At 31.7% G+C, this 12,637-nt stretch overlaps 1 protein-coding gene across 1 annotated transcript; it reads left to right on the top strand.

The window, feature by feature from the left end:
* The first annotated feature begins 5,360 nt into the window (after positions 1–5,360).
* LOC126716592 (uncharacterized) lies at positions 5,361–9,780 on the top strand. Its single transcript, XM_050417427.1, has 5 exons — positions 5,361–5,792; positions 6,993–7,494; positions 7,600–7,801; positions 8,037–8,558; positions 9,075–9,780. Exons 1-5 carry the CDS (start codon positions 5,441–5,443, stop codon positions 9,525–9,527), a joined length of 2,031 nt encoding a protein of 676 aa, XP_050273384.1. The 5' UTR covers positions 5,361–5,440; the 3' UTR covers positions 9,528–9,780.
* Positions 9,781–12,637: the final 2,857 nt, after the last annotated feature.

Genomic DNA, 12,637 nt, shown 5'->3' with positions numbered 1-12,637 from the left:
ACCAAACTCCAACCAAAACAAGCAAACAAAAAAAATTAGCACAAAAGTTCCATGACCTATTAAAGAAAAACTAAATCAAAGCAAATTCATAAGCCAAAATACAAAGACTCCATGACCCATTAAAGAAAAACCAAATCAAAGCAAACCCATAAGCCAAAACACAAAGACTTACACTTTAAAGAAACTTGAACACCAAAAAAGAGGGAGAAAAGAATGGTGGTGGCAGTGGGTGGTGGCCAGAGAGGGAAGAACTCGTACATCAATAGGTTGGTAGTGGCAAGGGCGACAGCGGCAATGGCAGTGCCTAGCAATGGCTAAGTGTGACGAAGTGATAAGGGTGGGGGGAGAATATGGAAGTGGGAAGGGAAGTTTGTTTGAGAAAAAAAAAGAATGATAAGAAAGAAAAAGGACTGAAAAAACGTGTAAGGAAAGGAGACCCAAAATAAAATAAAAAATAAAAAATAAAAAAAATAAAAAATAAAAAGAGGACAAAATGGTGGGAGCTTTCCCACACAGGGGAATTTTGAATGGGAAACATATAGCGACGTTTTCAAAACGTCGCTATATATTTATCCAAAACGTCGCTATATGTTTATCCAAAACAAAAAGAAAAAACGGTGGGAACTTTCCCACTCAGCGAAATTTTGAACGGGAAAAGGACAAAAATTTTGGGGAAACATATAGCGACGTTTTTAAAAACGTCACTATATGTTTATACAAAACGTCGCTATTTGTTTCCCCAAAATTTTTTGGACTGCATGCTGGGAGTCATTTAAAAACTATAGCGACGTTTTCTAAAAACGTCGATATAAACAAAAAATACGCCACTAAAATTGTACTTTTTGCGGCGTTTTAAGAAACACTACTATTGTTTTGGGTTACAACAATGTTTTTAGTAAAACGTCGCGAAAGGATCACTCTTTAGTGGCGTTTTTTAGAAACTTCACAATATACTACTTATAGTGGCGAATTTAAAAACGTCGCTAAAAAAAATGCCACCTAAATCTAGATTTCTTGTAGTGATGTTGTGGTATGTACAGGACTCATGTGAAAACATGTAAGAAGAAGTTCAATGAGATTAAAGATTTTGAGAAGCACAGTTGAGAGTTAAGATTGGTGATGATGTCAAGAGGGTGAAATTCCCATTGCCTAATAGTGCTTTTAAAAGAGGAAGTGATAGGTGATCAAGAATATGAAGATGCTAAGGCTACATTGGATGATGATGAAGTGAAAGACCTTAGACGTCTTGAGCAAGGGGAGCAATATCCTCCACTAGAGATTGTTGAACCTCAAGAGAAGAGGATTGCTAGAGAACATCGAACTGTTAGCTTTGAGAATAATTGGGCTTATGATGAGGGCAAGCCAAGTGATTGGATTAAGGTTATCCAAAATGAGATTAATTATTTGAGAATGAAAGGGATTGACGTTGATGAGGTGTTCTCAATGTTGATGAAAATAATGAAGAAGGTCAAGCTTGGAGTCGGCTTGACCAACATGGAATTGAATTGAAGAAATAGATTGAAAATCTCCTCCCATTGGTAGACTGGAGGGGGAGATTGTTAGGTGCAAGGCACCAATTAAATCCAGCCCACAAATTTCATAATAGCCCATGTAATGAGCTTGTTAGACACGAATAGAATTCTATTTCTATGAGAAGTCTTTTATATGAGTTGATTTAGGAATCCATATGTTCCTAGGAGTGTGAGGCAGCAAAATTTTATATAAATATTGTTTATTAGGTTTTGTGTGCCGCATATTATAGTGAAGAAAAAAGAAAAATGTGCCACATAAGAGGAAAAAAATAAAAAAATAAAAATAAAAAATCTAAGAGAGAGCCACTTAGAGAAAAATGACAGCCAAAAAAGAGAGCTGTGCGTGGAGAAGAAAATAAAAAGAAGAGAGCAAAATGTTGCCGCTTTTGAGAAAGACAATTAGTGTGTGTGAGAGCAAAGAAAATAAGAGAAATTTTTTTCTTTAACCGTGAGACATACATAAGAATTTGTAATCGATTTGATAAAAGTGAAATTATTTTGGAGTTTGTCCCGTAATTTTTCCCTTAAAAAAGAAAGGATGTTTCACGTAAATATTTATGCTCTTATGTGTCATTGTTATTTTGGATTACTAATATTGTTGATAATATTATTTGAGACCCAACACCTAGATGCCTTAATGGGTCCATTTGGATTGAGCTTATTTTTATTGAAACTGAAAATACTATAGCAAAATAATTTTTAAATATGTGAATAGTATCATTGGACCCATTTTTAATGAAAAAATTGCTGAAAAGTGAAATTTGTGGGTCTGTGAACAGTGCACGAGTGCACTGTTCACGATTGACTTGATCAAATAATGTGGCTGGCACCAAAAAAAAAAAAATCAAAACTCGTGCATTGTTCACGGTTGACTTGGTCAAATAGTGTGGCTGGCACAAAAAAAAAAAAAAAATCAGAATTCGTACACTGTTCACGGTTGACTTGGTCAAATAGTGTAGCTGGAACAAAAAAAATAAATAAATAAATAAAACGCAGCCAGGATTCAACGGAAAACGCTGAATCCAAACGAGCACAATAAGTCTCGTATATATCATATAGTCCTCCGCATTACGTTTTAGTACACGACTCTTTTTCGTCAGTCCATCTCTGCACAGTTATTGGCTTCATGTACAGAAAATGTTTCCCAAGTGGATGATACATTAAACATTTAAGTATAGGACAGCCACACAATATTAATTGATCTTAACTGGTTTTAAAATGACATGGCTTGCAAGCGTTTGCAACTTTAATTGAATTAGGTCTAGAGAAGAGTGGAAATAAGATTGAAATGTGTATCTAGTTGATAGTTAACAAATGTCGTCACTCTAACCACATCAAGGGATAGAATTGATGATTACTACTAAAATCCCAACATTACTCTCAAGCATTTGGTTAATTTTCACAAATATAACGCTGCTACATCTATCTCATGCATCATAATAATTATATATACACACACTCGAATTCCTTGATTAATATAAATATAAAGGGGAAAGTTAAAAGATTAATATAAATATAAGATATTTCAAAAAGATCGTTTGAATAATTAAAATAAAAATAAAAATAAAAATAAATTAATTAACTTAAAAGTATCATCAATGATTATACTAACTCTAATATTAAGTTCAAAAAAATAAATTGAAACCAAGCACAAAAAAGGCACAAATTATAACTTACATTTACATTATATATTTTTTATTAATCAAATATTTTTTAACATTAATTAAAAAATTTTGAATTAATTTTTTGACTTTTGCTCCAACTAAAAGTCTATTATCAACATTTTAAGAACAAGTAATTAGTAAATTAATTTTATATTATTTGTTATGACCTATTTCCTCAAATTAAGGGATAGCATTTAATAATTGTTTAATTTAAATAAAACTAAAATTCTATTATCAAAATTTTTTCTAAACTTAAATCTCACACAACTCACTTTTTTTTCCCCAATATGCAACTTATGCTTATGTTTTAATATAATAAATTCATCCTACTTATTGTTCTTTACTTCTGTATTTACATGCATGGTATTATGCCAGAGGAAATTTACTATAAAGAACCAAAATAGTGGACACTCATTTAAGCTCTTTGTATTCTTATGTTAATTTTTAAATTTTTTTTTATATATTCTCAATTTTTGAACTCTTTTGTTTATATTTCGATTTTCAGTTTTGGTTATTGTATTTAATTTGTGAGTTTGTTGAAATTTTTAATTAGACCATCACTAGGAAAAAAATTGGTATTGATCAAGAACTATTTTGTTTATTATGGTTTGTGCTAACTACAGTATACAGTAAACATTACTCAAATAGAAATGATCAGACTTGTACCACATCTCATGGTAAGAAATTAACACAAAGCACAAAAATAATTTTAAAATATAAAAATAGATAAACACTAATAAAATTTAAGTCTAAACTCTAAAAAATTAGAACTTAAAGTAATTTTTTATAATTTTTATTACTCTTTATTTAATAATTTAGGTTTAATTATTTTAAAAAAAAAAATTAGCTAACATATGAATTTTTATCATGCCGTACATCATATGGGGATAATACTTGTATATATATACAATAAATTACTCTCACGTATGTATATTAAACTTTACTTTTATACTATATTTTTGTGGGATTATAAGTTGTCTTTGTTATAACGTGGACATGCTGAACAATTCATAAGTTGAATGCTAGGTGGGTAAAACTGGAAGGAGCGTAAAGCAATAAAAATTCCTTTTCCGAATTGTAATGGGAGTATGTATATGTGAGGCGATTTTTCTTGTATAAAAAAGGCTTTGGTCAGTTTGTAAGAATATAGAAAAAAAATAGAGGCTATTACGATAACTTTTAAACTAGAAAGCCAAAAAAAAAAAAAAAAAAAAAAGGCAGCCCATGCAGCTTTCTTTGTGCCTTTTCTCTATTTTATTTATCTAGTTTAGTATACAATATTCATGAGTAACTAAATTTATAATTAATATTAAGGATGAACCCTTATTGAAGATTATCATTAGTATTTATGTAATTTTATTTTTTGAGATAATTTCATAAGAACATATATTTATTAACTAAGTTGTACTTAGTACCTATTAAACTATTAAAAACAATTTCATTTAGATGTGATATTCTTACTTTGAAAAAATAAAATAAAAGATAGATTCATACTAAATGTTCTTTTTTGATAATAAACAAAATATAGTGAGTATGCTATTATTATGTTCTTATTACATTAAAATATTATTAAAATATATGTATTACTTTTTATATCAAGTAATATATATGTGTATATATATATATATATATAGAGAGAGAGAGAGAGAGAGAGAGAGAGAGAGGAAATGAAAACAAAATATATCATGTATTGGGGTAAACTAATCTATGGATCTTTTAAAAACTGACTTCCATTTTATTCTTATACTACTAGCTAGGATACCACTTGCTACTCAAGTTAATGTGGGTGAGAACCCCTAGACTGACTACACATCATGCCTCTTACTTTTAAGCAATTCATAATCAACTTCAGTATGGATCTGGCATCATATTACCCTTATTTTTCTTTTGTAATATTATTCAAGGTCAAAAAGACATTCAACTCAAGTTAATATAGTAAGGGGAAAAAGTTCAAATACCATGTCTTTTTGCACGCAAGTCTTACCAATTTCAAAGTGGGAACAGGATCCGAGGGCGATTTCACGTGAATTGGATATACAATATTTTAAAGTGGTGCCAGATTTTTGTGGGTGCTGTCGATTTAAGCAAACTCATAGTTTTAAACCCATTGATAATCAATTACTTCTCTCTTTAAATATACCATGCATATCTTTTCTCCAAGTCATCATATTCTTCTTCTTTATCCTCTTCTTCAAACATTTTATCCATCAAAATTTTTGTTTCTTTTATTTATCTTCTTGAAGCATGGAACTGGAGAAACCCATGTTAAGAGAAGCTCCTAGTGCTCAACCAAAAAACAAGCAAAAGAATGGTACTAGGAGGAGGAGCATCAATTCACATGGAACAAGTAGTTCTCAACTTTCTGATGATCTTTGCCATCGTTCTGAATCCTTTAGGACACTAGAAATGGGTGTTCCAAGGGCCAACTCGACCGAGGAAAAACTAACTTGGCTGCGCTCTCAAATCATTGGCGGTGATGCAGAAATCGATTCTCTCTTTGGAAAAAGAAGACTCACCTATGCTGATCACACCGCCTCTGGCCGGTCTCTTCAATATATTGAAACTTTCATCATTGACAATGTTCTTCCTTTTTATGGTAATTAAGCATTTCTTCCTTTCTATTATTTTATAAGATGGGTTTAGTAAAAATTAAAAAGTTAACTTATTTTAGTATTCAACTTATTTTTGCTATTTTTATGAGTCTCCTTGCACTTCTTGGTACTATTTATAGATTTTGCTATACTATTTCAACTAATTTTTATCTCTATCTAAGTTCTTTTAACAAAAAATTTTAAATTTTCACAAAATAAGTGAATTTCAAGCAAATCCATACTATCATAGCGTGATCTTTAATTAGAATCTCAACTTATTGATGATGAATAAGTAAGTTTTGTCATTAAGAAAATGTCAAAAACAGTACACATAGACAAAAGCATCTCGACAACTATACTGCTGAAAATTAATTGAAACTAAATGAGCTACCGACAACATGGCTATTACAATCAAACCATACACCTAAGCAAACTGCAACCACGACAGGCTATGATTCCAAATTACAATCTTGCCTCTCAATCAACCAAACAATACACCATGACCTGTCTCAAATATATACACGATTTTCTCTTCTCATTTGCCCAACATGACCGGAGATTGTCTTATGCTCTCATCCGGTTTTTGATTTGCCGTTTTACAATATGCTGCACGTTTTCCTAACACTTAAAGGGTTAATTACACTCCTCTTCTTTAAGATTGAAGGGAATAACACTTCTCTCTAAATTTAAAGGAAAAAAATGCTTTTTTCCATTAAAATAACCAAACTTTGTTAAACTGATGTTAAAAATGTTATGCGCTAACTTGTCTTTTATACTTAATAATAGGCTTCCAAAATTATTATTCATTTTGGAATTGAAATTTATTTTTTTGAATTTTTAAATAAAGAGTATTTTAAAATATTCAAGATGACTTTTGCTCTTTCTTTTTTTTTTTTCTTTTTTCAAATGAGAAGAGATTTATTATTGCAATTCTTTTAGTGCTTGATGAAGTTTGCATTTTAATTATAAATTTATTAGTCACGTTTTTACTAATTATAGTTAAACTTTGTTAAAGAAAATCTTATAAAAATTTAGAATATTTTATTATTAATATAAACAAGATAGGGTGCTATTTTCTTCAACCCAAGAGAGGAGAGTATTTTTTTTTCTTTAAATTTGGAGTGGAGTGTTATTTTCCAAATTAAATAGTGTTTTAAGAATTATGATTTTTTTGGCTTAACTTTGAGTACCCAATTTGCGTGCAGGGAACACTCACACTTGTGACAGTCACGTGGGGTCCTGGACAACAAAAATGGTGCATGAAGCAACCAGTTACATCAAGAAAAGCTTAGGTGGTGGACAGGAAGATGCAATCTTGTTCTGTGGCTCGGGCACAACTGCTGCTATCAAAAGGCTTCAAGAAGTAATGGGAATTGCAGTACCATCCATTTTGAAAGACAGGGTACTTAAATTCCTTCGTAGTGAAGAAAGGTGGGTGGTTTTTGTTGGTCCTTATGAGCACCACTCCAACCTTCTCTCATGGCGGCAAAGCTTGGCTGAAGTAATAGAGATTGGTTTAGATGACAATGGTTTGATAGACATGGAGGCTCTAAAACTACAACTTGAGACTTATAAATATGCCAACCGTCCAATTTTGGGTTCCTTTTCGGCTTGTAGCAACGTGTCCGGAATTTATTCGGATACGCGTGCAATTGCTAAATTACTTCATCAATATGGAGGTTTTGCATGCTTTGATTTTGCAGCAAGGTGTGTACAATTTGTGCAAAGTTCATTCTTTAGCTTCTCTTAGTTTTTGGCATCAAGAGATTAGAGAAGCCAATTTTCCTGACATGAAAATTTGTATGTGTTCAGTGGCCCTTATGTGGAGATTGACATGAGATCTGGGGAGATTGATGGCTATGATGCCATTTTCCTTAGTCCACATAAGTTCCTTGGTGGGCCCGGATCACCTGGCATACTTTTGATGAGAAAGGTCCTCTATCGACTGGAATCTTCTCCACCATCAACTTGTGGAGGTGGAACTGTTAATTATGTCAATGGCTTCAATGAAAAGGTAATTGAACCTCTTATATGGATAATGTTATTGCCTTGCCTACTGGTACTGGACCCATATCTGATTCTAATTGGTATTTATGGCACTTGACCCAGTTATGGGATTGATGATTGAGTATGCAGGGCTGTTGCTCTTGAGTCTTGTCCTGGTAAAATCAAGTCCTAAATAAAATGGTACCCCCTTAGGCCTTAACCAACCCACATACACTTCCGTAATCTTCTATCATTGATTGCAGGACACATTATATATGGAGGACATAGAAGAAAGGGAAAATGGTGGGACTCCTCAAATAATACAGACAGTTAGAGCAGCATTGGCCTTGTGGGTGAAGGAATACATTGGTTACCAAGTGATAGAAAAACAGGAGCACACCTACATAGAGAAGGCTCTTGAGAGGCTTCTCCTAAATCAGAACATATGCATTTTAGGAAATACAAGTGCCAAGCGCCAAGCTATATTGTCTTTCCTCATTTATAGTACTAGCAATTCCTCATTGGCTGGTCTCAAAAATGGGAGTAATGACCCGTTTGACAATACAGATAGCTGCAGAGAGGTAAAGGTGAAAGAGTTTTACTTGTGGGGAGAGACAGGGAAAAATAAAGATAAACCTCTTCATGGACCATTTGTTGCAGCACTCCTCAATGACCTGTTTGGCATCCAGGCTCGAGGTGGATGCGCTTGTGCCGGACCCTATGGTCACGATTTACTTAATGTGGGTGAGTTTCATTCACTCGCCCTGAGAGCTCTCATTCAAAAGGTAAATACTCCCTAAATTGCTGCAATGTATATGTTTTACTTTTTTTTTTTTTTTTAAATAAAATAACCAAAGTTTAAAATTAAAACAAAAAAATAAAAGAAAACATATAATAATTGGTAAAGAATAAAGTAGATTATAAAATTTGAAGTAAAAATATAGTATTTCTATTTCTCACTAAGTACCTGTTTGGATTCAAATTAATTTGGCGTTTGCGTTTTGTAATTTGCGTTTTTCTCTTTTTTTTTTCTTTTTTTTTTTTTTTTTGTTCAGCCCGCAATTGTTGACAAGTCAATTGTGAACAATGCACGGATGCACTATTCATAGGTCTTACAAATTATATTTTTCAGCAACTTTTTCATTAAAAAAGGGTCTCACAACACTATCTACACATTTAAAAATTATTTCGCTACAATGTTTTCAGTTTCAACTAAAATAAACTATATCCAAACAGACCCTAAGTACCCTTGAAACCTATGATATAGATTTTGGGGCTAAAATTTTGTTGTATTTTTGTAGGGCTATGTTGGAGTAAAACCAGGATGGACTAGGGTCAGCTTTCCCTACTACATGTCCCAAGAGGAATTTGAGTTTATTTTAGCAGCAGTGGAATTTTTAGCTATTTATGGGCAACGGTTCCTTCCTTTATATAACTTCAACTTAAGAAGTGGTAGTTGGTCATTGAAGAAAAAGGCAGTTAAGGAACTACTTAGCAAGGAAAACAAGTGCAACGTTCACGTATTGCCAGTGGCCAGTGCTATGCATACAGATACAGTGAACTTAAAGCATCACAATTCAAAAAAACGGGAGAATGTGAATGTGAATGTGATAGCTAAACAAACTGGATCCGAAAATAAGCTTACAGCATATTTGGAAACGGCTAAGTACATTGCCAGTCTCCTCCCCAAGTTCCCTCCACAGCGCAGACTGCCAAATGACACAGATATCAACCTCCTCCACTTCAGACTCTAGTTATTTTCTCGATCTGTACGTTGCTGTATCTCTTGGACCACTGCACCGACTCCTTTGTATTGCATTTACCTCTTGAACTTGTGTATTTTCATTTTTTACAATATATATACCACAGCCTCTCTAGGCTTATACCACTTAGGCGATGACCTACTCTTTAGTAGAGAAAGACCTCCAAATATGGCAGCCTAAAACTACAACTTTACTCAAGAAAATAAATATTACTACATATTATGAAAATCTAACCGTTGAATTATATGTTCTTTATGTACTTAATACACATTTTTAATTTTGTATTAATCGAAAATTATTTACTATATGATCTATAAGTTTATATTTTATACATAATTTTAAATTACAAAAGCTTACAATTTAAACAATTATTGATGACATAACTTATTGATCTTTAATTTTCTATAAATTTTGTAAGTACGGAGGATATAAGAAAAAGATGTAAATCCAATGGTGAATTTGTTAAAATTACCTCCAATAAAAAGATATTGAGTAAAATTATAACCTTAGGTTACAATCAATTTTATAGTTAAACTTTGTTCTTTTTTCTAAAACTTTTTTATGTCACAAATAAAGTGATTTTTTTAAATATATGTGTGTGTGTGTGTGTGTGTGTGTGTGTGAGTTGTGTATTTTTCCTCCATTAAGAAAGCCCAAAACTTGATGCATCCAAGGCGGAGTTAGAAATTTTGGTTTGGGGGACCGAGGTTAAACTATCTCATAGTGAGTCACAATTCAAGAAAAACTCAAAATGGTACATATATGTTTTTGTGCATTGGTATAATCAATGTAATTCTTATTAGCACTTAAAAAAACCTAAGTGACCAATTAAGTATCTTAAGTTCATTTTCCCTTCTAAGTTTCTCTTAGTCCTTTTAACAACCATAAGTTCAAACCATTCAAGAAATTAAATATAAATATAACAACTACATCTACAAGAAAATATAAAATTTTTAGAATTAAAAATAACAAAATCCTTATAAGCCAATATGAAATTATATATAAAAATACAAGATGACTTTCACATTTGGTTGTTTGAGTCGAATAGAAGCCAAAAAATAAAATTTTGAATAAAGCTTATCAATTGGTTTAATTAAAAAAAAAAAAAAAGGAGAATAATACTCTAGTACTTCTCAAGATTTTAAAGTCATTTTTGCTAGTTGCATCAGCTCAGCACTCTTTTTTGAGGCAAAATTAAAAATTTTATGCAAAGAAAAAAAAAATACAAAGCCAAAAGAATGGGGTCATAGCAAAATAGAGCAAAAAAAAAAAAACAGTAACAGGTATATTCAGTAATAAAGAGCAACATTTACTAGCAAGTAGCAAACAAATGCGGACAACAATATCAGCTTACAACATAAAGCAATATAATAACAATAAAGAGCAATATCAGCTCACTCTAGATCAGAAAAATATATTGAAGCTTGGGAATTGAAAAAGTAAAACTTTTAATCAGCCAATGGTCTGACATGTGAAGGTGTGTCAATAGTAAAGACTAATAATAAATGAGGGAAAATATTAAAAGATGAAAAGCAAGTTTGGAAGGAACACTAAACATGGACAAATGGGGGTGCCAAATAATTTTTCGTATGGGGGCCAGCTCTTAGAAAAATGGTTCAAGTATGCAATTTTACCTACTTTAAAAAATTTTTAAAAATGGTTCACTATTATGTGAATTAGTAATATCAAAAAATAATAAATAATATATTTTAATAATAAAAGAAATTTCATATAAAATATTAACTAAATGTTCTTTAAGCGATATTTAAGTATTAAAAAAAAAATGCCCGTGTTCTCATATCACTAGTGCATTGTTTCTCTCATGTCTATGGCTCTATGCCCTTCGAGCCTAGCTCCTTTTCAAATTTCAAGTCCTGAGCATACCACTCAGCTCTTGACCATCTAAAAAATATTGCTAGAAGAATTTGAATATGGCCCAATGAACCTGTCAGCACCCTCACGCGCCACCCCCGACGATCTGCCAACCAAGCCACATGCCCCCAGCTTCAAGTCAAGCTCCTATATGCACCTCTTAGCATTTGAAACATCTAAATAAGGTATTGTTTTTTTATGTTTGGTGTGCTAACTGATAAAAATTTAGGATTTAGCACACTTGATGCTAATGCTCTGTAGAGTTGTTCCATCCACCATATCAATATCGACCATGCTAGTGTCTAATTCGCATTTTGGCTTAGTATGCAATTCTTAGGTATTTTTATAATACCATTTGGTTTCTTTGATAATATATTGAGATTTTGTAGACCATTTTGTATTGTATTTCTCTTGATATTAAACTATATCAATTTAAATACCAACACAGATCAAAACAAACCATAATATAGTTGGAAAAACTAGTTTTGTATTTCATACAAAACATGCAACGGAAGCAACATAAGTATCTACTTCAATCATAAAAAATAACATATAACCTTGAATTCTAGAACAAAGAAGAAAAAGTGTACCTTGATGTAATAAAATTCAAAAACAAGACTTGAGAAAACCTCCAATTTACATCACAATTCCACATAATGCCCAAGATGAGTGGTCTCTCAATCAATTCTTAAGTACATTAATTTTCCAAAAGAAAAATGTATTCAAAAGATCTTACAGATAAAACTTTTTTTTTTCCTTCTTTTTAATCATACGTACTTTTAACTGCCTGGATAGTTACTTTATTTAATAACTCTTATTAAATAAAAACTAATTATTTAATTGGGTTAGCCTTTTGGGCTAGCCTAATTGGGTTTTAGTGTATGGCTTGGGATGAGACCAAAGAGACAAATAAGGCTCCAGCTCTCTAATGGGCCTCAGGCTTATCTATCAACTCTTGACAAACCTAGAGTTATCATTGATTATATAAAAAGTACCATTATGGAATATAATTACACTCTAGGCCTTATTAATAAATTATATCTCAAGACTCTAATATGATATCATTTGACCCCTCCATGATATATCCATAGTGAACAAAGTCATAATAAACTGTTACTTTGTAAATAACTATTTTATTCCTTGAGTTTCCAATTTAATCTTTTATTTATTCATATTTATAAAATCTAATTTCATTAAATATAAACTTTAGTAACTCTTTACTAAAGTAG

The sequence above is a fragment of the Quercus robur genome, chromosome 3 (assembly GCF_932294415.1).
Source record: "Quercus robur chromosome 3, dhQueRobu3.1, whole genome shotgun sequence".
Taxonomy (NCBI): Eukaryota; Viridiplantae; Streptophyta; class Magnoliopsida; order Fagales; family Fagaceae; genus Quercus; species Quercus robur.
Note: the sequence above shows the minus strand (reverse complement) of the source record. Positions and strands in the feature narration are given on the sequence as shown.

Bases quoted from the DNA above. Each gene is read 5' to 3' on its own strand.
- LOC126716592 (XM_050417427.1), top strand. From the start codon at position 5,441: ATGGAACTGGAGAAACCCATGTTAAGAGAAGCTCCTAGTGCTCAACCA. The intron at 5,793-6,992 runs GTAATTAAGCAT...ATTTGCGTGCAG, and splicing joins CAATGTTCTTCCTTTTTATG to GGAACACTCACACTTGTGAC. The intron at 7,802-8,036 runs GTAATTGAACCT...CATTGATTGCAG, and splicing joins TCAATGGCTTCAATGAAAAG to GACACATTATATATGGAGGA.